The sequence below is a fragment of the Aphanomyces invadans genome, assembly GCF_000520115.1.
Source record: "Aphanomyces invadans strain NJM9701 unplaced genomic scaffold supercont1.23, whole genome shotgun sequence".
NCBI classification, from domain to species: domain Eukaryota; phylum Oomycota; class Saprolegniomycetes; order Saprolegniales; family Verrucalvaceae; genus Aphanomyces; species Aphanomyces invadans.
The window spans coordinates 118,958-141,863 of record NW_008580168.1 but is presented as its reverse complement, the minus strand read 5'-3'; the positions used below and the strand labels follow the sequence as shown (position 1 = coordinate 141,863).

Here is a 22,906-nt window from a genome sequence, read left to right as displayed (position 1 = left end):
GACGACGATGACGACGATGACGACGATGACGATGTGATTGAAAGGCTGTAGCCTGCGTTGGCAACTACTCAACTAAACTATGATCTTCGTGAAGTTTATGTCAAGGGGTGCTCCATATTTAGAACCAGATTTGCCTAAGGTAGAAAAAATCCAAAGCGCGGAACGCTGCATTTTCCTGATTTTTGCAGACGAGTTTTCGACACCAATAAAAATCCTCTGATTGGATAACAAACTCGACATAAGACACATATTTTAGCCAATCATCAACCACGTGTTGAAAAAATCATTGAATCAAAAGTTAAATGAATCGATTCCATGGAGAACGATATTATCAAGGAAAAGTTTGCGTCCTTGAACAGAATCAACAAGGTGGCTATTGCTTTCAGTTGTCAGGAGTTCGAAGGCCTTGACCCTGGTTGATTTGCTGGACGAACGCATATGTCGAATCGGCGTGAGCAAGTCTACACATTTGTCACTGTGGGCAAATTACAGTCTGAAAAGAAATTATAGAAGCACCGCAAAATTTTCACCTTATCAAGTATCTGTAAGGATAACGGTAAAAGCCGATACGTAGTCCAGGCAGTCATGTTCTCAATCGGCAGGGTACAAAGTGATTTGGGATGAAGCCATGCCAGTAAAGAGAAAAGAGTCATCGTCAAAACTCGGTATGAAAAGAAATTATAGACGCACTTCGTTAAAATGACTATATATCAATGCTATTGCCCCGGCAAAGGATTGTTTGGGCCGTTTTCGTATGCATACCCTCAGCTAACTTGGCCAAGTATGACTGATCGACCTCAGCCCATGACTTGAGAATTGTAGCTTCAATTCAGCCCTTGTTTCGAACTGACGACCGTTAGCGTAGACTTATCGGGGTATAACGCCCCAAACATGCTCGATTGGGCCGTAATCAGGACTTTTCGCAGGCCACTGCATAATTGGCCATGGCATGCCTTCGAAGTAGTCCAATGTCGAGTGAGATCGGTGGATACTGGCATTGCCTTGTTGAAACATAGGGGGGGTCGGCTCGGGAAGGACCGACGATTTACGCATGATAGGTTGCAGGTACCATTGCAGCGATTCTTGATACTCACAGAGACTTGTCGACCGTCTAGCATAGCTAGCTTCGCCTTGTTGTAGAAGCTTACCCCTCCCCAAACCATAACAGAACCACCACCGCCCATACGCTTGTAGATGGTTTGTTTGTCATGCCGGAGGTCACGCCAGCAGTACTGAAAACCGTCTGGACCGTCTAGGTTGAACTTCCTTTCGTCGGTAAATTTAGTCGCTTTCGATTCTGCGGCCTTGCGAAGGTATCGACTGGCAAAGTAGACTCGGTATATTTGTGCTTGTTAGGAGCGGTCAGGATCGGCGTTTCATGTACTTAGCGACATTGGACGCACGTAACAAATTTAGGAGAGTAGTTTGACTTACTTTACCACTTAGTGCTGTAGAAATTTGCCTTGACGAAATTTGCTTGCGTATAGCAAGCCTGAAAATGCGTCGGATCTCGCGGCTGGTGAGGATACAACGTTTTTCTTGGCTTTTCTTGCGGCTTGGTTGGTCGAGATTCTGAAGAGACGTTTACGTTCGCACAAGCTCGTCGCTTCGGTTGATTGCTTTTGCAATCCACCGACAGCTCTTTTGACGCTTGCGAAAGGCTTAAGTTTGACCTTTCTCTTCGTCGGTGATACATTTGCCCCGAGGCATGTCTTCGAAAACAATTAGGTATTGACACGGCCAGGGTGTCGTTCGATGTCGTTCTCTACGTTCTAGAGTCGAAAGCGCGCTTCTACATGATAAAATGGACACTTTTGCTCCTATTATGAAGCGCGTGTATTATTTCTTTTCAGCCCAAATGTTGACGATGACAATTTTCTCTTTACTGAAATGGCTTCATCCCAAATCACTTTGTACCCTGCCGATTGAGAATATGACTGCATGAACTACATATCGGCTTTAACCGCTATCCTTACAGATACTTGATAACGTGAAAATTTTGAGGTGCGCCTATATTTTCAGACGGTATAGTGGACTCAAATTTAAACGTCACAGCACATGGAAAATAATTGTCGGTGGTGCTAAAATCATGTCGTATTCGTCAAAATTAATGTCACTGAATTTCGATTGGCGAACGAATCTGTCGGTTTATGCAGATAATGCTTTCATGTGTCGTCGACGGCTTGTCGCGCCAGATCTTTATGCAGGCCGTGGATTCTGCATTATGTTGCTCGTGCGAAAACGAAAGAGGAACAAGGTCTACATTGCATCATGCACGGTGGCGAGATATCTGTTCTTCGTAGATTGAGCAGTTTGACTGCTCTCGTCGATGATGGGTCGTCATCGCTTCACTGACTTGCCGTACTACCGGTAGTTCCTCTGCAAGCATGATGCGATGGAACCAAACGCTCCGCTGCCGGAGTGGCCGATTGCATCCAGTATGGGGGATGGGACCAGTAGCGATTGAAGCCTCGCCGCGCCATGCTCGCGACCTCGACACGCCAGCGACGCCCATTGCTGTTGAGATATCGGTGGCTGAATAGAAAAATCATTTAATTTCGATTCTTATCCGGACATTTCATTCGACACAGTTCCTGTTTGAGCGGTGCCAAGCGCTTGAAATGAGCGGCGGCGTCCGCGTGTATGTGGGCGGCATTCCCAAGACTGCCACAAACAGAGATGTGGAAGAAGCTTTCCAGCGCTTTGGCAAGATCGTGAATGTTTGGATCGCGCGAAACCCACCGGGGTTTGCCTTTGTGGTGTGTGACCTGCGCTTGAGCGAATACTGACACAGACTTGCAGGATTTCGAGGACCCTCGTGATGCCGACGACGCCATCAGTGACATGGACGGAACGGATATGTTGGGGGAGCGGGTGCGCGTGCAACTCGCTCGCGGCGGTGTTCGAAAAGGTGGGAAGGATGACCGGGATCGCCACGACGACAGACGCGGCAGTTTCGACAGAGACCGTCGCCGCGACGCTTCTCCTGCTCGTACGTCAATAGCGTTGTGTAAAGGCAATGTGCTGATCTCTCCTGTAGACCGTGACAAAGCACGCTCTCCACGACGGGACTCTCGGCCTTCCCTAAAAGTTAAGATTACCGGCCTCTCTCGAAGGGTCGACTGGCGCGATGTCAAGGAGTTTGTGCACAAAGTGGGCGACGTAACCTTTTGTGACATGGATGGCGACAATGCGTACGACCTCGGTGGACTCCATCTCGAATGCTCACGTGTTGTTGTAGGATTGTCGAGCTGGCGACTCAGCGCGATGTCGATGCTGTCGTGCGCAAACTTGACGATACTGAATTTGAAGGGCGGCGCATTCGTATCAGACCGATGGGATCTGGTGCATCCCAGACATCGCGCTCGAGGTCCCCTCGTCGGCGATCGTCGCTATCACGTTCGCCCGCGCGCAAGAATTCCTAGCCAAGTCGAATGAACCACTTTTGCTGTGCTTCTAGCACACCCAATCGACTTTATGACATATCTGTGCTTGCAACTGCTCGCCTTTACATTGTGCCCGAGAATTTCCTGACCTACTCTCGCAATGCCGAACCGCACGCACGTCGTTCATGTGGGTGAGATGGCTGGGGGTTGCTCGTGATGATCCTTGGCGGGACATTCGCCAGAGGTCCAGACGACTGTGTCCAAAACCCCTACCACCACAGCACTCAGTCGCTTTGTGGTACGCTTGCATACAACCAAGCGTCGGCTGCATGCCGGCAGACGTGGTCAGCTACGCCTCGGCATTGATCAGGTGCACGGAGGCTCGCCGGATCGACCATGCTCCGTTGCATTCTGCTCGAAATTTTCTACGAGCCCATACACTAATTCCAGTCTCGTTGGAACCGTTACAAAATTCAACAGGGAAACCGTTTCGTACGGCCGCGCGGAGAAATCATCGGATGCAGTCGCCGATCCGAGTGCGGCGCATCCGCATGACCAGCGCAGAGGAAGAGCTGGTACTGACTGCAACAGCACAACCAGAAGCCCCCCCACCTGCTCGTGTACCGTTGGAGCACCTTCCATGGTCTCTAATACCAAATCGAAACAAATACGCGCATCGCCCGCGACTAAGACAAGGTCTCCCTCTCCAACTTCGCTCAACTTCACTGACGTAATGCGACAGGGTCTGCGGGTGGCGTTCACGACGGCATCCTGTACCTCTTTGGAGGGTTCGAAGACAGCGGCCACCGATCCAACAGCCTTATCCAGTACGACATGCGTACGCAACAGTGGAGCGACCTCGACTGCTTCGGTATACACTCGATCGCTCCATCGTTCACGCATTCACAAGCCGATTTCTTCTCAGGGAAGATCCCACCGCCGCGCTATGGCCATGCATGCGCGTTGTACGAGCATGAGATGTGGTGCTTTGGAGGACAGGGTCCCGAAGAAGGATTGAATCAAAAGAACATCATGGGGGACCTCAACATATTGGACCTGCGGACGCGAGAGTGGCGGCGCGGCGTCGTGTCGTGCGCTGGTGTCAATGGCCGCGTGAACTTCCTGCCGCTTCCGCGGCGGGGCCACTCCATCGTCGTTCACGAACACTCGCTGTACCTCTATGGCGGGTCGGGGCCTGATCGAATGTATGGTAAAGATTCGTATTTTGGCGACTTGCAGGTGCGTGTTTTGTCAATGTTCTTTGTCATGATGATGACACAACTAGCGGCTCGACTTGAAAGCCATGTGCTGGCATGAGCCGACCATGACCGGCGCCATCCCTGAACCTCGCGCGCAGCACGCCGCCGCCGTCGTGCGTTCCTCCATCATCCATGATGCTAGCTTCCTTGCCATGATAGGGCTCTCCCTAGGTTCAAAACACGATCGTCGTGTTTGGAGGGCAGTCGTCCGCGAAGAAGCATACCATCATGCAAGCGCTCCGCCACAAATCTTCCAAATCGACCAAGGAGATCGTTGTCGATCGCAAGTGCCTCAAGATTGAATTCTCCCCACCCGACACGGGCTTTGCATCCAACACAGTCCACGTCCTTGATCTCCATCGGTACAACTGGACGACGCCGACGCTAGCCGGCACGGCGCCATCTGCTCGATACGGCCATGTCTTGACCAGTCACCCGCAAAATCCCCTCGTCCTGTTCTGCTTCGGGGGAGTCACCGCGACTGGAGGGTACAACGACCCAGCCATTCACTGTTTGGATCTCGAGCTCCATCGATGGTCGACGCTGACTGCGCTCGATCCAATTCCACCGCGCACGCGGCACGCTATGTTTACGTGGGACACTCAGGTTGGGTCATGGACGAGTCGTTGACAGAAACGTCATCGTCGTGATGTAGATGATGATCTTTGGTGGGTGCGGCCGGGATGGGCTCTGTGTGGGCGATGTATACACGATTCAGCTCCCTCCAGTACCGCCACCCCCTCCCTACGCCATCAGCACGTCGGAAGCACCCAAGGCGACGGCTTCACCGCCCCCGACGCGCCCACAGACTGTCCACTTGGCACATGTGAAACCTAGCACTGCCACGGTAACTTCCAGCAGCACAAGCAGGTCGTTAGGAATCTCCATCAGCCCGATCAAGCTCAAGAAGATGGAGCCCCAGAAGTCGTGGACGTCCCTGGCACTGTAGCGTTAGACGATGACTCTGAAATGGACGTGCCGTAATGCGATATCGATGGATCTGCCATCTCCTCGTTCCCGTTGAATCCTCCACTCGCCACGCATTCGAGTAGAGTTAGCGACTCATCGCGGCACGACTGGCCAAGCTTGAACACGGTGACATTGCATGATGGACGGACCAGTCTCCATCGTAAGAACTGTCCTTCAGCAGCTAGCTTCCGACATGCCTACAATCAAATCGACCATAACCTCGCTTCAACATCTTACCGTGGCATTCTCCACTTCACAATAATAAATGGCGGAACTCCAGTCAACACAGCGCTTTGGAAGAGTTTGGACGGTCCTGAGTTGACAAGCGATTGAGGCATGCAAAAGGAGATCGATGTGGTTCTCGCCAGAAGGGTGGCTTTGAAAAAAGCCAGGGAATGAACGTCGATCGACATTGCCGACACGACTTGATGAAAGGAGATGACGTGCACATTTAAGCAGACTTCTTGTCGGCCTTGGTCATCTTGCCTTCAGTAGCCGACTTCTTGGGCAACAAGATGTTGTGAATGTTGGGCAAGACACCACCGGACGCGATGGTGACGTCGCCCAACAACTTGTTGAGTTCTTCGTCGTTACGGACCGCCAATTGGATGTGGCGGGGAATAATACGAGACTTCTTGTTGTCGCGAGCGGCGTTCCCAGCCAATTCCAAGATTTCGGCGCACAGGTATTCCAAGACAGCAGCAAGGTAGACGGGGGCCCCACCACCAATGCGTTGAGCAAAGCGACCCTTCTTCAAGAAACGAGCCACACGACCAACGGGGAATTGAAGACCGGCCTTGGACGACCGGGACGACGTCTTGCCCTTCTTGCCGCGACCACCAGTAGCTTTACCCTTGCCAGACATTGTTGTGCTTGAATTCAAATTGAAAAATGACACGGTAGGAAGGAGGGAAAATGTTGGGAAAAATTCCGCCAATCAGAGAGTGGAATTTGAGATTCCACCAATCAAATTGCGTTTCATGGATTCAGCCAATCAAATCATGTACTTTCGCGCCACAAATGAGCGGCAAGTCGAACGATTTGCGTCCATGTCATTTTTGAATTTCCATTGTTGCCAACACCACCAAGATGGCGAAGACTCCTTCCAAGAAATCCGCAAAGGCCCCGAAGAAGGCCGGCGAAGGCAAGGGTAAAGGCAAGAAGGTCAAGCGTGTTGAATCGTACTCGACCTACATCTACAAGGTGTTGAAGCAAGTGCACCCCGAAACCGGCATCTCCAAGCGCGGCATGTCCATCATGAACTCGTTCATCAACGATATCTTTGAACGCATCGCGTCGGAAGCTGGCAAGCTCAGCCGCTACAACAAGAAGTCGACTTTGTCGTCTCGCGAAATTCAAACCGCCGTGCGTCTCATGCTTCCCGGCGAGTTGGCCAAGCACGCCGTGTCGGAAGGCACGAAGGCTGTGACCAAGTTTACGTCGTCGGCTTAAATCAACTTCCATTCAGGGCATGCCCCACGATCGTCCCCAACCAAGGCAGTGGATGCCTCTCTTCATTTGGTGTTTTTCAACACCACCCACTCAGACAGAAAGTTTTATCGTATTTTTTCGTGCCATCTCACTTCAAGACCTGCTTCGACAACTTGTAGGGGATCACAAGATGCTTGATGAAATTGCGACTCTCCGTGTACCGTACAGTCTCGTTCAAGACATCCGAGTCCAAGCCCAGCCGCCACGCAATGTCCTTGCGAGATGGGTCATCATACAGTGCTTCCAGCTCGGCAACGTATCTAAACGAGTTGACGACAATGAAAAATATCCGACGACAGCCATGGTGATTTCGTACTTGTCTCCATCTTCAAGGGATCGAAAGATGCCGTACTTGACCAGGCGTTCCTTCCGCGCAAGAATCAACCTGGCGATCTCGCGCAAGTCGTATTCCGGGTGGTATTGCAGCCCCCAGAACTCTCCCTGCCGCATATTTCCGTCGCAATCATGTCCTGACTGCATACGAGTTCACATTCGCACCTTCAAATGGCGGACAGCGACAGCTTGGACCGACGTGAAGGCATTCCCACACAGTACCAACCCTCCAGGACGGAGGTGTGTGATCTCGTCATAATGACTCGTGAAGGCGTCAAACACAGAGGGCTTTCCGTCAAACATGGGGTGTCCGCGGCCTTCTGGCGTTAGCGAAATCTAAGCAGAACTCATCAGATCTTGCATGATGAAGGGAATTCCCGTCACCTTTCGTGCCAATCCCATCTCGCGTCCACGAGGGTTCTTGGAGACGACGCCCCCCGCTGCAACGACAGCGATCTGCGCTGCCCAGCAGCTTCCGTACTGCGGAATGCCATGTGCATAACATTGTTTAGCGAGTTCCAGCTGCCGAGTTACGCGGTCGTCAAGTGTATCGTGTACAGTCAAACTACGGTCGGCAATCGTGTCAGCGACTACTTTGACGAGGGAAACGCGAGCGCACCTGCATCCAGTCCATGCGACGGCATCGTATTTGTGGAGGTCGGGTTTTTCAAAAGGACCATCCGATGGAAAGAGCACGTTGAACGAAGTCGGAAGCCCGTCCGCGCTCTCAGAAAGCATGCGCTTGTACAACTCCGACGCGACACTCGCGCCGCTCTTTGTCAGCTCCACCCGTCCTTCAGGGGAGTATCCATCAACGATAAGGAACCGCAGCGCATTCGACGAGACTGACAATTCCCGGACCGAGAACGAGCGGCGGTGGTGGCGCGCCGCGCGGGCCCACAACATTGCGTGAAACGGTTTGGAGAAAGATCAGTTTGGTGATCTTTCAGAATTTCGGATAAGTTTCCGTTATCCGGAAACTGAGTTCTCAAAGCGAAGGAAGTCGTCTGGTGTGATCAAATCACCGACTGCGGAGACCGGCGACGTCCGTGCATGCAAGAAAGGGATGGCTTCCATGAATGCACACGATGATGGGATTCCTGGGAGCTGGTAAGGTCAGCAATGGAAAAGGACGTCACATAACCCCGCCTCATCGTGCTTCATGGGAGGACTTGACCTACAAGGTGTGTGGTCGCTGAGGTGCAGGTTGTGATGTTCACAGCAATGCTTGATCCACATATTGAACGTGTTGGAGGATTTCCAGTGAGCTCAAGAGAAGGGACCCCAAACCTGGCGAGACGTATGAATTCACGTTGGCGTTGTGCAGATACATCGCATTGTCACGAGTTTATGTTGGCATGAAGATAGACATGATATTACAAGGTTCAGTCGATGAAGTTTATAGGCCAATTTGAGACGCCCGAAGGACTTCGAGAACCGCTGATCCTACAACAAGGAAGAAGAGGAACCCGAGGAGGACGGGGCCAACTTTGTATCCATCATGCGACACCTAGAAGTAGCATAAGGTCCTGCCAGAATGAAGACTAAACGAGTGCTCATCGTACCCTTGTGCTCGCAGGAACGTTGCCACGCTTCGTGATGTTGCTCAAGTGCTTTTCGCTGCGGAGACGGAGCTTAGCGGGGGTCGACGGATTCGCCATCGGGCCACGTGGATCGATTCGAAATGTGGTGCTGCTGACCTTCCGGATAACCGAACAAATTCGTTTCAAACGTCGTTCGAAACATTTGAGAGCAGAATGAAAACTCTTGGACATTTTAATGATGAAGGACGTAGTCTCCTAAAGCGAAAGCACTTGCGGAGGTCGCTGGTGCACGATGAGCAGCACCAGAGCCGCGTATCAATTAACAAAACGACGCATCGAGCGACTTCAGACCGCGAAACGTTGGCAAGCTATTGTTTTGCCGACCCAGAACTACATTGATGCCAATAAAAGACCTTACACTAATTGAAATCCAAGAATAGGGCCTATTTAGTGTAAGAAGTGTACAAGCATATCCTCCTTCGACTGTGGTGCATCAACATGGGACAAGGTCTGCACGGCCGCTATGGCTTGCCGCTTCCTTTCAAGGACGTACATGTCATGCACCTTCGGCAGGAGCTACCGCATTAACTCCTTCACGCAGTGCCCATGATCCTTGACGAACGGATGGTGACTTACCTCAACGTAGGCTTGCCGGACTTCGGCAAGCAGTTGGCCATTGTGAGCGACGTGCTCCTTAAAACGACCTAACTCGCTGACTTCGCCCTATGTGCATATTTTGAGCCATTCATTCGCTTCGCATGACATGTTGCGGGGGTCGTACAGCGACATTCGTCACGTGCTTGGACGTCCTGGATTGCGCTTCGTTGAGCAAGCTAAACGCATCTTTGATCCGTTCCATGTGGCGCTTGTTGTCCATGCGAAAGTCACTCCACTGCACGACACAGCCGTCAAGTGCGAAAGGAATAGCCAACCTCGGCATCACCTCCTTCCGAGATCGCTCGGCCTCCAATTCCATCGTCTGTTGCCGCATCTTCCATGCGCTCTCCAGGTCTTGCCGCATTGCAGTCATAGCCGTCGAGTGATCGTGGATTTGGCTATCCAATGTCTGCGCCAGTCAGATCTTCCCATTAGCCTGTGATTTTGAGTTTATGCACGTGTACTCGGATCGTTTGCTGCGTGGACATGGCAAAACTTTCCAACTGATCCAATGTCCGCTCTACGTGCCGTCATGAAGCGGCCATGAGAATACCATATCCCCTACTTACGGTGCTCGTGCAGCGCGGAGTCGGTTCGCCGAGTTCGCTCGATCGCCGCAGCCTTCCACTATCCATGCGCGTTAGCAGTGCACGCGTGACCTCGCTAGCATCATGGACAAGTGATCTTTCTGTGTTGGTGACGAGTACCTTGTCCACATCCTTCACTAACTTGGCCACGACTGCCTCCTGTTGCACTGGCACGTGCTAGTTAAGGGTGGCGCCGTTGCCTGCGTTGCATGGACGTTCGTACTGCAGTGTGTGGCGAGGAGGTGCAGCTGCTCGAACCCGTTCACTATCGCGTCAAACAGTTGCTGGTTGCTCCAGATCTGCCGTTCTTGAAACTAGAATGGAGTGCGTGTATGCGCATGAGCTCAAAGCGTCCATACGAGGAGAGAGTGCAGCGTACACATCGCTGGTCGCTGAGCTGGCGAAGGACTTCGCTCAAGTCGGCCACCATTCGGCGGGGCATTGTCTCCGCAACATCCGATACCAGAAGGTGGGTGGCGTCGAAGGGCCTCTCCACGAATCTTGTCTAGCAACAAGCTCAAGTCAAGTACATGCCGTCGATACCTCGCGTACTTGGCCAAGCACGAACGTATCCTTGGTGGTTCGCTCATCTTTTCGAAGGCAAATGTGGCCAACGAGAAACTCTTTAAAGCTCTACGTGGTCAGTACATATGGGACAACGGACAATCAAGTCCCCAACGAGTACATCTGACGTGACATCGCACTTCGCCGCCGACGCCAGGATGGACACAGCGGTCTCTGGCACGTGCAGGACGTGCTCGGTTCGTGTCGAGACCGACACAATCGTCACCTTCATCCGTTGATCGCCAGTGCCGTCCATGACATAGACCGGGAACGTCCTTCCATCTACATCACGCACGGATGCTTCATGTTTAAAACATTTACGTAAAACGGTGATAGTCCTAAGCCCCGTGGGGCGGACGCACCGCCGTACCAATTCGCAGCACGTACGGCTCGGACGCGCGGTGCATGTTGCCATGCCAAGTTGAAACCGTCGTCGGCTTGCAAGGAAAGAAATATCTCACCAAACTTTTTGAGGTGAGATATGAGTTGGGTGAGTATTGTGGAAGTTGCCACAATTTTGATGACTGTGTAGCCAGTGCCGACCTCTACCACGTGTATCGATCTCGGTGGCCTGCTGGCTTCGCGGTAACCCAGACTGCATGGTCCATCAGCCCAGTGCCTTGCGCTTACAAACCCAGATGGCCACTCCCCCCTCTGCCTCCAAGGGATAAGCTCGGAGGTGCCGGACACTTGCGCCGACCGTGGTTACGCAGGAGAGCGGCTCTTGCCCATCCAGTGAGTCGCACCCACGCTGGCAAACGTCGTAGCACAGGCCTGCCCTTGTAACCATCTATTGATCCAGTCGTGCCACACGTAGTTGGACCCAAATGCGCCACATGCACGTGTTCAACGAAGAAGACCTCGTCGGGATCGACATCCTTCGTGGAATTCCTGTCGATGTTTGGAAACCAGACCCGCAATGCGACCGATGCAACGCATGCGTCAAAAAGTTCCGGACGCTCTACCGGCGCAAACACCACTGTCGCGTGGTGCGTGGCGTCATTCCTTCTATGTCTTGACGAGTTGTGCTAGTGCGGTGAGATCTACTGCTTCAAGTGCCTACAGCTGCGCTACGTCCGCATCCCGTGGGTCGGCGTCGCCCTCACCACCGTGTGCGTGTGGTGCTGCGAGCAACAAGCTGCGAGCCAGCATCCCAAGTCGTCGTCATCCGGTGCTTGTCTTCGGCAGAAACCAATGTCGCCGCTCGGATCGTCCATCACAGCGTCTTCCTTTCAGCACGGCGACAGAGACCACCATCACCACCCGTTGCAATCGACACAAAGCAGTCTTTGCCACGAACGACAGACCAGGCGGCGCAGTACTGGCCTACAAGTCGTCTTGGATGGCTCCGTGAGCCTACCGCCAGCAATGACGACAGCGCCAGCGATCTCCCCTATCAGCGTCCTCTCGACACCGGCGACTGCTCGCGCCGGTCGTCAGCCAGACCAACTCGACCATACGCTCAATAGGCTCTGCTTGGCGACGCAATGCAGCTACGGCGTCATCCTTCAGCGATCGGGAACTTCGTTCCGGATTTTGGCGCAGCGAGGAAGCCCCCACAACCCTGCAGGCAAAGACAGCTCTGCGCTTCTTCGCCTGTTCTTGGCCGAACCGCGTCCGACGTGCTGGAATCCATTGATCGACCAGGCACACTTTTGCGGCGCGGCGCCGCTGGTGGACATGGCCATCGGCGAACACGTGGGATGCGTCGGTGTGATGGACCTCAAGCCTCGCAACCCCGCATCCTTCGCTTACCTACGCGGCGTCCTCCACGACCACGCGAGGATCGCCATGGACCAGCTCAAGCAACTCCAGCACCAGAACCTGTCCAAGAAACTCATTTCCATTCGATCGCGCAACCACTCGGCAGTGTCGTCGGCGGGCGCCAACCCACTCACCCAAGTGCCGACTGGCAACACCACTCGACGTTATTAAGTTATACTTTGCCGAATCCAGTTTTCTCCTGTATGTATACCCCCAGTGGCGGTGCACACTAAAGAGCACACGACAAATTACAAAGGCAGAGTGGACGAGCTCGGCTAGGATCCTGCACCATGCAGGAGCTAACTACACATGGACCAGCACACAACTTAACGAGTGCAAGAAAGCTCCCGGTTGAAAAACAAGGGCAGGAGGTACTCGCTCCATTCAAACGCTCAGGGCGTCATAAAAGTATGCTGGTGGGCAGGCAACGGATGTCCGCACAGTCGCGCGACTCGAGACAGCACGACGACAAGCTCAAACGTCCGCGCGAAGCGTCAGCAGATCCAAGCCATGGCCCCTCAACGACTGTTCTCACGTTCTCCGCGAACGTTCCCGCACATCGCATCACCGTGTCTCGCGTGGAGTTGGCATCGGTCGGTTGGGTTTGTCTGGTCCTATTTATAGTCGGCGAAACTCGTGGCTTGCGTCATGCACCGCCCATATCTGCATTCCCACCAAGTTACGAAAATGCTATCGCGCCCGGTGCGTACTCTCGCGGTGGTGTCGACTCTAGCAATGACGGTCCTGGCATCGTCGGACCCTGCGTCGCCCGGCGCGCAGCAGCGGTCGCAAGGGTGCGCCACCAACTTTAGCCAGTGCAATGGACAACACTGGCCCCATGGCGTGTGCTGTATCGACCCTACCTTCACGTGCCAAGAAGTGACCCAGTACCTGTCGCTGTGTGTCCCCAAGCCCGCCTCCATTCGCGTCGGGTTGTACGGTCAGTGCGGAGGGCTGGCCTGGCGAGGTCCAGTGGACTGTGTCGACGATTCGACCTGCGTTGTTGTCAATGACTACTACAGCCACTGCTTTCCCAATCCAGCGTCGACAGGTGCACCGACAACTGCACCGACACGTGCCAGCACTACCTCGGTTGCGCCGTCGTTGGCGCAAGACCCGGTGGACTGCGACGATGACGACGACACGATTGGGTTTCACAACGAAGATGGCCTCCTTACCAACCTAACTATCGACGAAATCAACGCCCTCTACACTGCCACGTACTTGGAAGCCAGGGGCCCAGCTTTGGGACCGTATGCCCAATGTGGGGGGCTCAAGTGGGCTGGGCAAACCGTTTGCGTCCAAGGGTTCTACTGCCGCGCTCAAAGCGAGTACTTTTCCCAGTGCGTACCCATCCCCGACCTCCCCGGCATTCCAACCTACGGCCAATGCGGCGGCCAGTACTGGACCGGCCCCACCGAGTGCCAAGTTGGCACTACGTGCAAGGTGGAGTCCAAGTGGTATTCGCAGTGCCTCCCCACAGCATACTAGCTCCCCACAGCACCCCACTACAATCGCCCGACAAGCGTCGAGTCTTCCTAGCTACCGCCAATGGCACGACTAGCGTGGAGGAGTTTCCAAGCTAACAAACATATTTTTACTCACACTCGAGCTGCCTTGGGCCCTCGCAAGGCCATGGAATGCCACCTCTAGCCGCTGCACATCCTGACTCTGTGGTACGAACCTGCATTGCTCCATAGGTTGGCCATCATGTTGTACATGTTGGTCGTCGAATTCGGCGGCTGCGGTAGCGATGTGGAGGAGCTCGCACCAAACACCACCACAGGGTTGTGCTGGACAGGCTGTCGATGGCTTCGCTGGGACTGGATTGTGTTCTGCGCAGCACCTCAACCGCGCTTCGCCCGTCCAGGCGTCCCAGAGACCGTGATCCGCCGCGTGGCCGAACCACTTCAGCCAATTCGTACAGTCTCTCGCGGCTCAGGAACCCAACTCGCTTTTTCGCAGGGCAAGAGCTGTGACCTTGAGTAGGGCGGGCTCATGGCCACGTGGACAATGCTTTCTATTTGAATGATTCTTAATCCCGTGTTCGCGGCTTCTTGGGGCCGTTGGTGCGTCGAGGAAGCACCTTCAAGTCTGCCAAGTGCGGCGGCGGCGGTGTGGCTTCGACTTTGATGCCCGAGAGGAGGTAGCCGCTGCCGGCGCTCATCGTCATTTCTGGGTGCGTGCGACCCGGCAGGATCTACACAACGCCACCGTCAATTTTCGGCAAAACTATGCATCGTGTACGCACCTGGTACTCCCGCGTCCACGTGTCATTCAATTGCAGATTGATTATGGATTCCATGCGCTGCAACGCATCGAATGCCGTCGCGAGAGGCTCAAGGTATTCGCAGTACACAACAAACGGCCGCGAAAGGCCGAGTCGGGGCAACAACTGGAGAAGCACCACCAGCGGATCGTAGTGGGTCACAATCACCAAGCTAGCCAGCAGCACGTGAGCCCTGTTACAATACAGGACATGCATACCTATCGGAAGGTGCGCGCAAGAGGGCTCGAATGTCGCTGGGTGTTTTTTTCGGCTTGGCTTGGCGCTGTTTGAGCTTGCGTTGTTCCTTTTTGGCCAGGTATTTCTTCTGTTCGGCTTCCGTGTACATGGCAATGCGGGCTGCGACTTCCGCTTTGCGGGCTTCCAAAACGTCCTCCGACGGCTGTTCTTCCTGCACGGCACAGTGAGAACGCACATGCGGGACGACGACGGTTCAGTACTTCGTTCAAAGCAGCTTCTTTGGCAACCAACGCCGCTTCGTCGTTGTCGAGCTGGCCAATGTAATGGAACGGAAAGTACACGATGCTGTCGTTGACGGCTTGGTCTACCTTGCACACGCCATGAGGAGCCCGCCCCTGCGCCAGTGGCCTGGTCGACGCATGAACGACATCGTACCGAAATTGAAGCGGCGAATCGTGTCGACGGACGGCTGTTGCCCTTCGTATCCAGCCAGTAAGGTCCCATGGCCTGAAGGAAAGTGGTTTCAGTGACGCGGGGCATTGCAGCGGGAGGGCAACTACACACACACGTACCCAGCATTCGCTCGGCAATAGCTCCGGTGATGAGCCCCATGCACGTCTCCACCACCATCACTTGAGCGCCTACAGCAATATTTAGTGTCATGAAAGGAGTTCATGCCAACTCGACGCGAACGCTCGTACCTGCGTAGATATTGCCGTAACTCAGGATTTGTCCAATGATGTCGAAGCGCAAGTTCAAAATCTTCGACGGCTGGCGCACGTGGTACACGTCACACAGGGCCATTGCTGTGCAACGGACCTACGACGATCGTGCGGTGGGCAAAGCACGCGGCAAAGGGCCAGGACGTACCATTTGAATGCGTGGCATATACTTTTGCTGCTTCTTCTTGAGGTACTTTTGCTTGGAAAAGTCAGTCTTGGTGTCCCACGTGTCGGAATTCTCCACGAGCTTGGCAATGAGCGCCGACCCGTTCACGCCTTGTGCACGAAGCTCCGCGATCTCGACGTTGCTCAATTTCTGCGAGTCGTTCGTGTCGGTGTAGCTGCGGTTGTCATTCGTGGGCACTTCGAACTCGCCCACTTCCGGCGCGACCGGGTCAGGAAACAACCCGCCTTCCACCGGCACCAACGTCTTCTCCTTTTCTTCAAAGATCGAGCCGAATGGGAACCCGACGACACACTTGACAGGAATTTGGACCTTGCCAATTCGAATGGTCATGCGAGGCAGGATCTCCTGGAAGAACACGCGATCGTCGCTTGTGTAGCACACCACCGTGTCGCCTTCTCGGATCACATCGGAGCTGCTGGCATTGGCCTCGATGTCGACGCCGCTCATGATGGTCCTTGCCGTCGTCGTCGGTCCTTTGGATAACCCACCAACCGTCAAGACTGAAACCCAACCAATGCGCGTTCGACATATCCGGATTTTTCGGAAAACCTCCTAGGATTTCAAATGCATTTCAAACTATTTTAAAATCACATCTCAGGTGGATAAGGGACAATTGGCAAGTGTGAAATCGTTTTGGTGCATCGTGCGAGCGCACTTGAATTGTTTGGCCGAACCCATGCACCTCGTTTGACCCACCTGGCCATTTCCAGCCCTTATCCGTGAAAACTCCAAGCAACGAAGGAAGGTCTCAAGGCCGACATCATGTGAAGTCACCAACCCCTTTACTGGTACCGTCCTCAACAGCGTCACTCTGCCACCGAGGACAACACCCAACGTGCATGCCGTTTGAATAGACAGGCTTCGTGTGTTACACGCATCAGGGCGGAGTCGCACGAGCTCCCCACGTCCGCCATCGTTGCCGAAAGTTGTCCATTGCATCCAAGAAAGGGGTCATGTCAAGTACGACCATGATCGTACTTGAGACATCTCTTGCTTAAAATATACTTGTCCAATCGTACTTTAAGCGGTACAAAACGTGGGAACAATATTGACAGCGTTGTAGGTATTCGACTTGCCATGTCCAGGATCAAATCATACCTTCTCGGCCTTTTGGCTAAGATCAAGTGTAGTATCTGTTCTAATCAGTGTGAAAACTGATTTCCATACTTTGTATGGAGTTTTTTTCACATTCATTTTTATAGATTCCCGGGGTTCAGGAGGCTTGCCACTGACCTTGGGACAGGTTTCCGAGGGCCCCGCACTCCTCCCTTGTGAAGCCTAACCCTTGCTCCATCTTCTCCATCATCCACTTGTTCCTCCTCGCCCCATCCGCCCCGGCTGCATCGAGTTTGACCAGCCGAGGGGTTACGAGTGCTCAAGCTTCGTGGATGTATCGAGCAGAAGAATCGAATACGAGGCTGCGTCCGTGGAGGTTGCCTTGCAATGAGCAATGGGAACTTGTGTGGAGCACACGAGAGGGTCCAAAGACGGTTTGCCATGACCGTGCCCCAGTGGATCGAATGTGCTCAGCCCCATGGAGGCAGACCGCGCCTTAGAACTTCCACGCGGACACCACGTCGGCCAAATTCGGACTGACTGCCCAACGAGCGTTGGATGCTCGAGGACAAATAGAGCAGTCACCGGTGGACGCCATCTTGGTTCCGAACTGGATGGCCGCAGTGCTCTTGCCGCTCTAAGCATATCAACGTACCCATGCATTCCTTTCCGCTTGGTTTGGTGAAATAGTCGGCCCCCTCGTCAGACAACCTACAACTCAGAGATTCACCCACCTTGGCGACACTGTGACTGCTGGCTCGTACGCTTGCTCGAGAGGATTGGAACACATCGAAACGACAGGGGCAGGCAAGGTGTCGTAGCTGGTGAGTCAACGTGTTACGACAGAGGCGGCAAACAACACTCGATGGCCAGGCCATTGCAAGTAGAAGTCTTTCCTTTCGACACGTCGACATGGTTCCATGTGCCATGCAGGGAATGCAGCAGTCCGTGGTTGTTGCCATGCCGTTGGCATGGTGTTCTCGCTCGTCGCCCCCTTCCTTGTCCATACATTGTCGTCGCCTATAGCCATTCACTCGGACGGCTACTTAGCTCGTGGAGGCCGCCCCACCCACCTTTTGAACCAAAGATTCCCAATTGTGTTTGAACAAGTTGGAGCTGTACAATCAGTGGCACAACGCTGACGCTGTGGGTGGGGCCATCGCTTCTTCTTCGCTGAAGTGTATGGCTGCGGTGGCGAGTTGTCTAGGCTACGTGTGGCGGAGCTGCCGTGGCCATCATCTGCCATACCGATCCATGCTTGTTGCTCATCCCGATGGAGCTGCCCAACGGGACGCTGTCTGGCCTGTACGTCAAGAATAAACTTTACGAGCGCGGCGACCACAGAAGATATCTGCAGCCTCTTGACGTTTCTCAGTCGTGCCAAGGTAAATGACCACCAGAACAAACCTCATCATGTCCATGGTTTGCTTCATGAGACAGAGCGCACACGAAGGCCCGTATCAGTGCGCTCTTCATGAACATGTGAACGCAAGGGAGTGTCGCCTTGCGCCACGAGGTTTTGCGACCTAGGCGGCGTTTGGAGGCAGTTTTGCCATGACTTTGGTCTCATGCCATCCCTCCACCGTCACGAAGGATTCACAGGGTCACACATGCCCATGCTCTCCCAGAGCTACATGCATTCGAATGTTCATTCGTTTTCCAAACCAACGTATAATTAGACTGGCACTCACCGAAGTCTGGAGGCCACTCTCGCACATGGTCAAGGTGCACTTGGCACCGTCTTTTGGAAGGCGACTCAAGGCGCGTGGCCATCGATACAACCATCGCTTCCTCGTTGCTCTCGTGCTTGCTATGCACGTCACAGTGTGCCTCTACTTGGGCCTTTGGATCGCTGTGTGTGTGTTTGCCCGCGGAGCCGACGTGTCCATGGCCAACGTATACGCGCCGATGGTGACGGTATCATTCTATGGCCTTCTCGTAGCTATGCACTGCCATGCCATCCTGGGCACACTCTTCCCCGGGAGGCTGTGCTTCCCTGTTCTCCGGCCGTCGACGGGTTTCTCCTTTGCGACCAAGCTTCTTCCTGCCCCGCTTTCGAATGCGTCGCAGCATTCCGAGTTCATGTCGATAAGTGAACGCCAACAACCCATCGCCCGTCGCAACCGCCAAGATATGCAGGACACCCTTGTAATCGTGTTCAACTTGATGGAGATTGTGTGTCAAAGTCATCAAGCCCACGTCATGTTTCGCATGTCGGTCGAGCCGGTCAAGATGCTGTCGTTTGGCCTCGTTGTGGTGTTTTACAGCTTTGCATCGCCGTGGTTTTTGTTTCTAAGGAGCATGCGAACCAAAGCGACGCTGTTCAACTTTGCAGACACAATCGTGAGTTTCATCTTGTCGACCGGCCACCCCCTCGCCTCCCTCGTCTTTACGCTGCTTCGATATGTCGTCGTCGACCAAACACTCGGCCAAGACAACCTGTGGGCCACGCAATCGATACTCCTCACGCGGCTGCTCGTCCCGTCGTCCGCGTTTGACTTGATGTGCAAAATCGGGATGCATCTTGGCACATTTATCGCGCTGCGCCGGTCGCGGTCGACCGTCGAGCTGCTCAAGAAAAGTCGCACGTCCCCACTGACCCGGCTATCCCTTCGGCGGACAAGGTTCCACTGGGTCGTTCGACTCAACGTCGTCATCAGTGTCGGGTGGTCCCTCGCGCTCCTCGGGGCCATGATTGTCGCGCTGAACTATCGAGCGCAGTGTCCACCATACTGCCTGGCCATATCGAGCCCATTGTGGAGCCTCACATGTGAATGCGCCTATGCCAACCTCAACTGCGTCAAGCTTGGGATCGACGACCCCATTCCCCTCCTTTCTCCACAGGCCATTGGCACCAGCTTGTTCTACCTCCAAATCAGTAGGTGTGCCGTCCCCAACGGCCTGCCCCCCGACGCCATCGCCCCCTTTTCAAAACTTTGCAAAGTTCTCGTACTATTCTCAAACTTATCGACGTGGGAAGGGCCATTGCCGCCGTCCGTGGCGTTCGTGTCCATTCGATTTAGCACTGCCCTGCGCGTCATTCCAAACGCTTTGCAACAGGCGCCTCTGTCGCCGCACCTCGTCGTCATCGTGATCGAGGGCTGTCCGCTGGAGTCGGTACCAGCGGCAGTCGTCCAGGCGTGGTCTCACCTGATCTGTCTCTCCCTCATCAACGTCAACTTGTCAGTTCTCCCCGATGGAATCGGGACGCTGCCGCATTTGGAGCTGCTCAATCTCAAGCTCAATCGGATCACAACAGTGCCAGACATGTTTGGATCGCCACGCGACCTCCCAAACATAAAAATGGTCCGGTTGAACTGGAACAGACTTACACAAGTTCCCCCCGCTATTGCCCAACGCAGCAACGTCGTCCTAGAGCTCAGTGGGAACCCTATCGAAACAGCGGGTAAGACGACGCCAACCGCCCTGCAAAAGCGGACGGTCGTGCTCGATAACTCGCCATTTTGTGAGAACGCGACCACCCGCCCGATCTCAGGTTCGTGCCGCCCAGTGTGTGGCTATGGATGTGAGGCCAACTGGATCCACGATCATTTGTGCGACTGGGCTTGTTTCACGCAAGCGTGCAGCTACGACGGCGGCGACTGCGACGAATTTGGGTTCGATCTACCAAGTTGACAAAAATTCGGTGTTCGCGAGAGAGTAGCTCTTTCAACGAGTGGCTACAAGGTTCATCTCGAGCCCGACGTCTCCAACTGGAGGGCCGGAGCGATTCTATCCACGTCAATGTCGCCTCTATTCCCGCCTCGCCTTCAGATCGTGCGGACCAGAACAAGCTCCTTATGCTCTATCAACCAATGCCTTGAGTGGCTGGCCAAGGAAGTGTCGTGCTCCATCCGTGAACCAATGCCGCCACTCTGCCACCACGACGCGACATGCTCGTTTCCATTGGACTTGTCAAACGCCCTCGACAGGGGCCAGCTCCAAATCTGTCCTGTTGCACCGTTGGTGATCTTGACTGCAGCACCGCATTCTATTGATAACATGAATTGAATTGGCGCGGCACCCCCCAACCCCCCACTTGTCTTCTCCGCCGTGCGCCCGCGTTTCCATAACCAGCACGTCCCGTAATATCTTCGTAATGCCTTTGGCTCTAGAGGTACGACAGCGTTGTTCTATGACCGAACTGTTGAGCCCCCGGCGCAGTGCGTCGCCCCAACATTTGCACTACGCCCGGACAGACATGGTTCTGTGCTGTGCATTCATCTCCACCGATGGCCTTCTCAGAAGGCGGTCAAGGCGGACTGATCCTGCTCGAGGCGCTCTGGTTCGACTGGTGGACCATCCCGTGTCGTATAGTCCTGTGGCTGGAAACATTGCCAGCCGCACGAGATTCCAGCCACGGACGCCGCGAGCGCGCCCTTCAGCTTGACGTTGCCGATTGTAACAATGGCCAACGCACCCGTCGCCGTCGCGAGTGCGTGTTCCTGACCTGGCTCGGGTCTGCGGCTGATGTCAGTCATTCCTTCGTTCTCGTGCCAGTGCTCGTCGGCCACGTGTTGAGACCCGGAGGTCCATCATTCCCCCATTGGCATGAACCTGCTCTGCCGCCCCTGCGTGCACCTGCGGCACTTGACTGGAACCCATGGCATATGTGGATCAATGGCCACACCAGACCAACAGAATATTGATGTTCTTGCAAAGTAGTGCTCAAAAGCGAGGACTCGAGTTCATTTTGGAGCAGCGGTCACAAGGTTATGCTCCAGTACAACTGAATGACCTACACGTGAACCGACGTGCTTTCCAGACATAACTGTGCTGACCTGACGGCGCGGTGGCTCATGTGAGCCCACTTGTGTCTGAAAGGCTTCAACACCTTCTCACGTCCCGTGTGGATGCCAAGACATCCAACCCCGTCGCCTCGACGACGGAAAAGCGATTCACCATGGAGATTCCATCGGTGATTCATGCAAATCCCTATTGCATATAAACACTACATCTCAATTGTGTCGATCCCCTGGAGAGACCTCTGGTGCGACTCGCCCATCGGGTCAAGGACATCGGTGCGCATCACCATCGTATCGTAACCTCCAAGTGGTTTGCACCCCTGCGCTACAGGAATAACCGAGACACAACCCCACTTGTTGGAGCTGGCAAGATGCCCCCACTCGAGCTCTCAAGAAGCTGTAGGGGATTATCTACGGATTGTGTTCAGCCATGTCAGGGCAAGCCGACGTTCGTTCGTGTCGACGTGGAAGCCGATCCAAGCGTAGACGTGCCACAAGCTGACGAAACATAGCACTGAGAGCATTCTACTTGGACGTTTCCGTTGTAAACAAGGACTTCATCACGATCGTCGCTAGTGCGTTGGACTAGCTTCCATCCCAGCCATGCGACCCCCACTTCTTTGATAGGGAGCCGTGGGACTCCCCTCGGCTCGACATCCCAAATCGAACTGAACTTGAACGGGACGTCACACGGCATGGAAGCGTTTTACGGACGAGGAACAGTCGAGGGCAAAGAGGTCATGGTCAAGCATGGCGCGTACGGTCGCAAGCTAAATACGACACCGAACCCAAATGAGTGGCTCAAACAACTGTGCTCACGTTCTCGGGGATCGACACGGACCGCCATCAAGGAATTGGGGGTCGAGTTACTGCGCGGCTTAGCCCATGCAGGCAGTACGTCCATGGGGAGCCTTATACCGACAGTCCAACTCGCCCATCCTGTCCTTTCAACTTGGACAAGTAACTCATCCAGACGAAGTCGTAGGAAATGAATATATTCAGTCCGCGCCACTCAAATAGGACAATTAGTATTTTCACGATAACTTTGCCAATGTTGCTCCAATTTGACGCAAATTGGCACCGAAATCACCGCATTGATTGGTTCTATCGATTGCCGCCTGTTTCAGGGCCAAACGACAAATGGAGCCGGAGTTATCGCGGGAAAACCAAAATTT

At 54.0% G+C, this 22,906-nt stretch overlaps 10 protein-coding genes across 16 annotated transcripts; 5 read left to right on the top strand and 5 right to left on the bottom strand.

The window, feature by feature from the left end:
- The first annotated feature begins 3,867 nt into the window (after nucleotides 1-3,867).
- On the top strand, nucleotides 3,868-5,681 carry H310_09809 (hypothetical protein). The gene is made up of 6 exons (XM_008875977.1): nucleotides 3,868-4,082; nucleotides 4,129-4,257; nucleotides 4,312-4,625; nucleotides 4,672-4,758; nucleotides 4,817-5,251; nucleotides 5,301-5,681. Exons 1-6 carry the CDS (start codon nucleotides 3,905-3,907, stop codon nucleotides 5,592-5,594), a joined length of 1,437 nt encoding a protein of 478 aa, XP_008874199.1. The 5' UTR covers nucleotides 3,868-3,904; the 3' UTR covers nucleotides 5,595-5,681.
- Nucleotides 5,651-6,479, bottom strand: H310_09808 (histone H2A.6; the record flags this gene model as incomplete). Its single annotated transcript, XM_008875976.1, has 1 exon — nucleotides 5,651-6,479. The coding sequence occupies one exon, from the start codon at nucleotides 6,477-6,479 to the stop codon at nucleotides 6,066-6,068; it is 414 nt and encodes a 137-aa protein (XP_008874198.1). The 3' UTR covers nucleotides 5,651-6,065.
- A 216-nt stretch (nucleotides 6,480-6,695) lies between these two features.
- On the top strand, nucleotides 6,696-7,421 carry H310_09807 (histone H2B). The gene has a single exon (XM_008875975.1). The coding sequence runs from the start codon at nucleotides 6,704-6,706 to the stop codon at nucleotides 7,064-7,066; it is 363 nt and encodes a 120-aa protein (XP_008874197.1). The 5' UTR covers nucleotides 6,696-6,703; the 3' UTR covers nucleotides 7,067-7,421.
- Nucleotides 6,844-8,356, bottom strand: H310_09806 (hypothetical protein). The gene is made up of 5 exons (XM_008875974.1): nucleotides 8,058-8,356; nucleotides 7,823-8,003; nucleotides 7,604-7,774; nucleotides 7,422-7,546; nucleotides 6,844-7,365 (listed from the first exon to the last, which is right to left on the bottom strand). The coding sequence occupies exons 1-5, from the start codon at nucleotides 8,342-8,344 to the stop codon at nucleotides 7,194-7,196; spliced, it is 936 nt and encodes a 311-aa protein (XP_008874196.1). The 5' UTR covers nucleotides 8,345-8,356; the 3' UTR covers nucleotides 6,844-7,193.
- Nucleotides 8,357-8,785: 429 nt separating this feature from the next.
- Nucleotides 8,786-9,145, bottom strand: H310_09805 (hypothetical protein). The gene is made up of 2 exons (XM_008875973.1): nucleotides 9,004-9,145; nucleotides 8,786-8,948 (listed from the first exon to the last, which is right to left on the bottom strand). Exons 1-2 carry the CDS (start codon nucleotides 9,097-9,099, stop codon nucleotides 8,838-8,840), a joined length of 207 nt encoding a protein of 68 aa, XP_008874195.1. The 5' UTR covers nucleotides 9,100-9,145; the 3' UTR covers nucleotides 8,786-8,837.
- Nucleotides 9,146-9,355: 210 nt separating this feature from the next.
- H310_09804 (hypothetical protein) lies at nucleotides 9,356-11,204 on the bottom strand. 5 transcript variants are annotated; one of them, XM_008875970.1, is made up of 12 exons: nucleotides 11,161-11,202; nucleotides 10,912-11,090; nucleotides 10,779-10,859; nucleotides 10,606-10,731; nucleotides 10,450-10,540; nucleotides 10,347-10,393; nucleotides 10,209-10,266; nucleotides 10,104-10,159; nucleotides 9,926-10,048; nucleotides 9,764-9,874; nucleotides 9,619-9,705; nucleotides 9,356-9,558 (listed from the first exon to the last, which is right to left on the bottom strand). In XM_008875970.1, exons 1-12 carry the CDS (start codon nucleotides 11,195-11,197, stop codon nucleotides 9,430-9,432), a joined length of 1,125 nt encoding a protein of 374 aa, XP_008874192.1. In that variant the 5' UTR covers nucleotides 11,198-11,202; the 3' UTR covers nucleotides 9,356-9,429. The 5 variants fall into 5 exon arrangements, with proteins under 5 accessions (XP_008874192.1, XP_008874193.1, XP_008874194.1 ...); XM_008875971.1 differs by having other exon boundaries at nucleotides 10,912-11,072; XM_008875972.1 differs by having other exon boundaries at nucleotides 9,356-9,705; nucleotides 11,161-11,204.
- Nucleotides 11,205-11,316: 112 nt separating this feature from the next.
- Nucleotides 11,317-12,758, top strand: H310_09803 (hypothetical protein). 3 transcript variants are annotated; one of them, XM_008875966.1, is made up of 3 exons: nucleotides 11,317-11,525; nucleotides 11,608-11,779; nucleotides 11,823-12,758. In XM_008875966.1, exons 2-3 carry the CDS (start codon nucleotides 11,618-11,620, stop codon nucleotides 12,723-12,725), a joined length of 1,065 nt encoding a protein of 354 aa, XP_008874188.1. In that variant the 5' UTR covers nucleotides 11,317-11,525; nucleotides 11,608-11,617; the 3' UTR covers nucleotides 12,726-12,758. The 3 variants fall into 3 exon arrangements, with proteins under 3 accessions (XP_008874188.1, XP_008874187.1, XP_008874189.1); XM_008875967.1 differs by having other exon boundaries at nucleotides 11,480-11,525; nucleotides 11,593-11,779; nucleotides 11,823-12,725; XM_008875965.1 differs by having other exon boundaries at nucleotides 11,317-11,779.
- A 468-nt stretch (nucleotides 12,759-13,226) lies between these two features.
- Nucleotides 13,227-14,166, top strand: H310_09802 (hypothetical protein). The gene has a single exon (XM_008875964.1). The coding sequence runs from the start codon at nucleotides 13,242-13,244 to the stop codon at nucleotides 14,043-14,045; it is 804 nt and encodes a 267-aa protein (XP_008874186.1). The 5' UTR covers nucleotides 13,227-13,241; the 3' UTR covers nucleotides 14,046-14,166.
- On the bottom strand, nucleotides 14,133-16,422 carry H310_09801 (hypothetical protein). Its single transcript, XM_008875963.1, has 8 exons — nucleotides 15,892-16,422; nucleotides 15,723-15,840; nucleotides 15,594-15,662; nucleotides 15,457-15,528; nucleotides 15,282-15,385; nucleotides 15,042-15,232; nucleotides 14,806-14,995; nucleotides 14,133-14,754 (listed from the first exon to the last, which is right to left on the bottom strand). Exons 1-8 carry the CDS (start codon nucleotides 16,375-16,377, stop codon nucleotides 14,590-14,592), a joined length of 1,395 nt encoding a protein of 464 aa, XP_008874185.1. The 5' UTR covers nucleotides 16,378-16,422; the 3' UTR covers nucleotides 14,133-14,589.
- Nucleotides 16,423-18,670: 2,248 nt separating this feature from the next.
- H310_09800 (hypothetical protein) lies at nucleotides 18,671-21,014 on the top strand. Its single transcript, XM_008875962.1, has one exon. The coding sequence runs from the start codon at nucleotides 18,703-18,705 to the stop codon at nucleotides 20,620-20,622; it is 1,920 nt and encodes a 639-aa protein (XP_008874184.1). The 5' UTR covers nucleotides 18,671-18,702; the 3' UTR covers nucleotides 20,623-21,014.
- The last annotated feature ends 1,892 nt before the right edge of the window (nucleotides 21,015-22,906 follow it).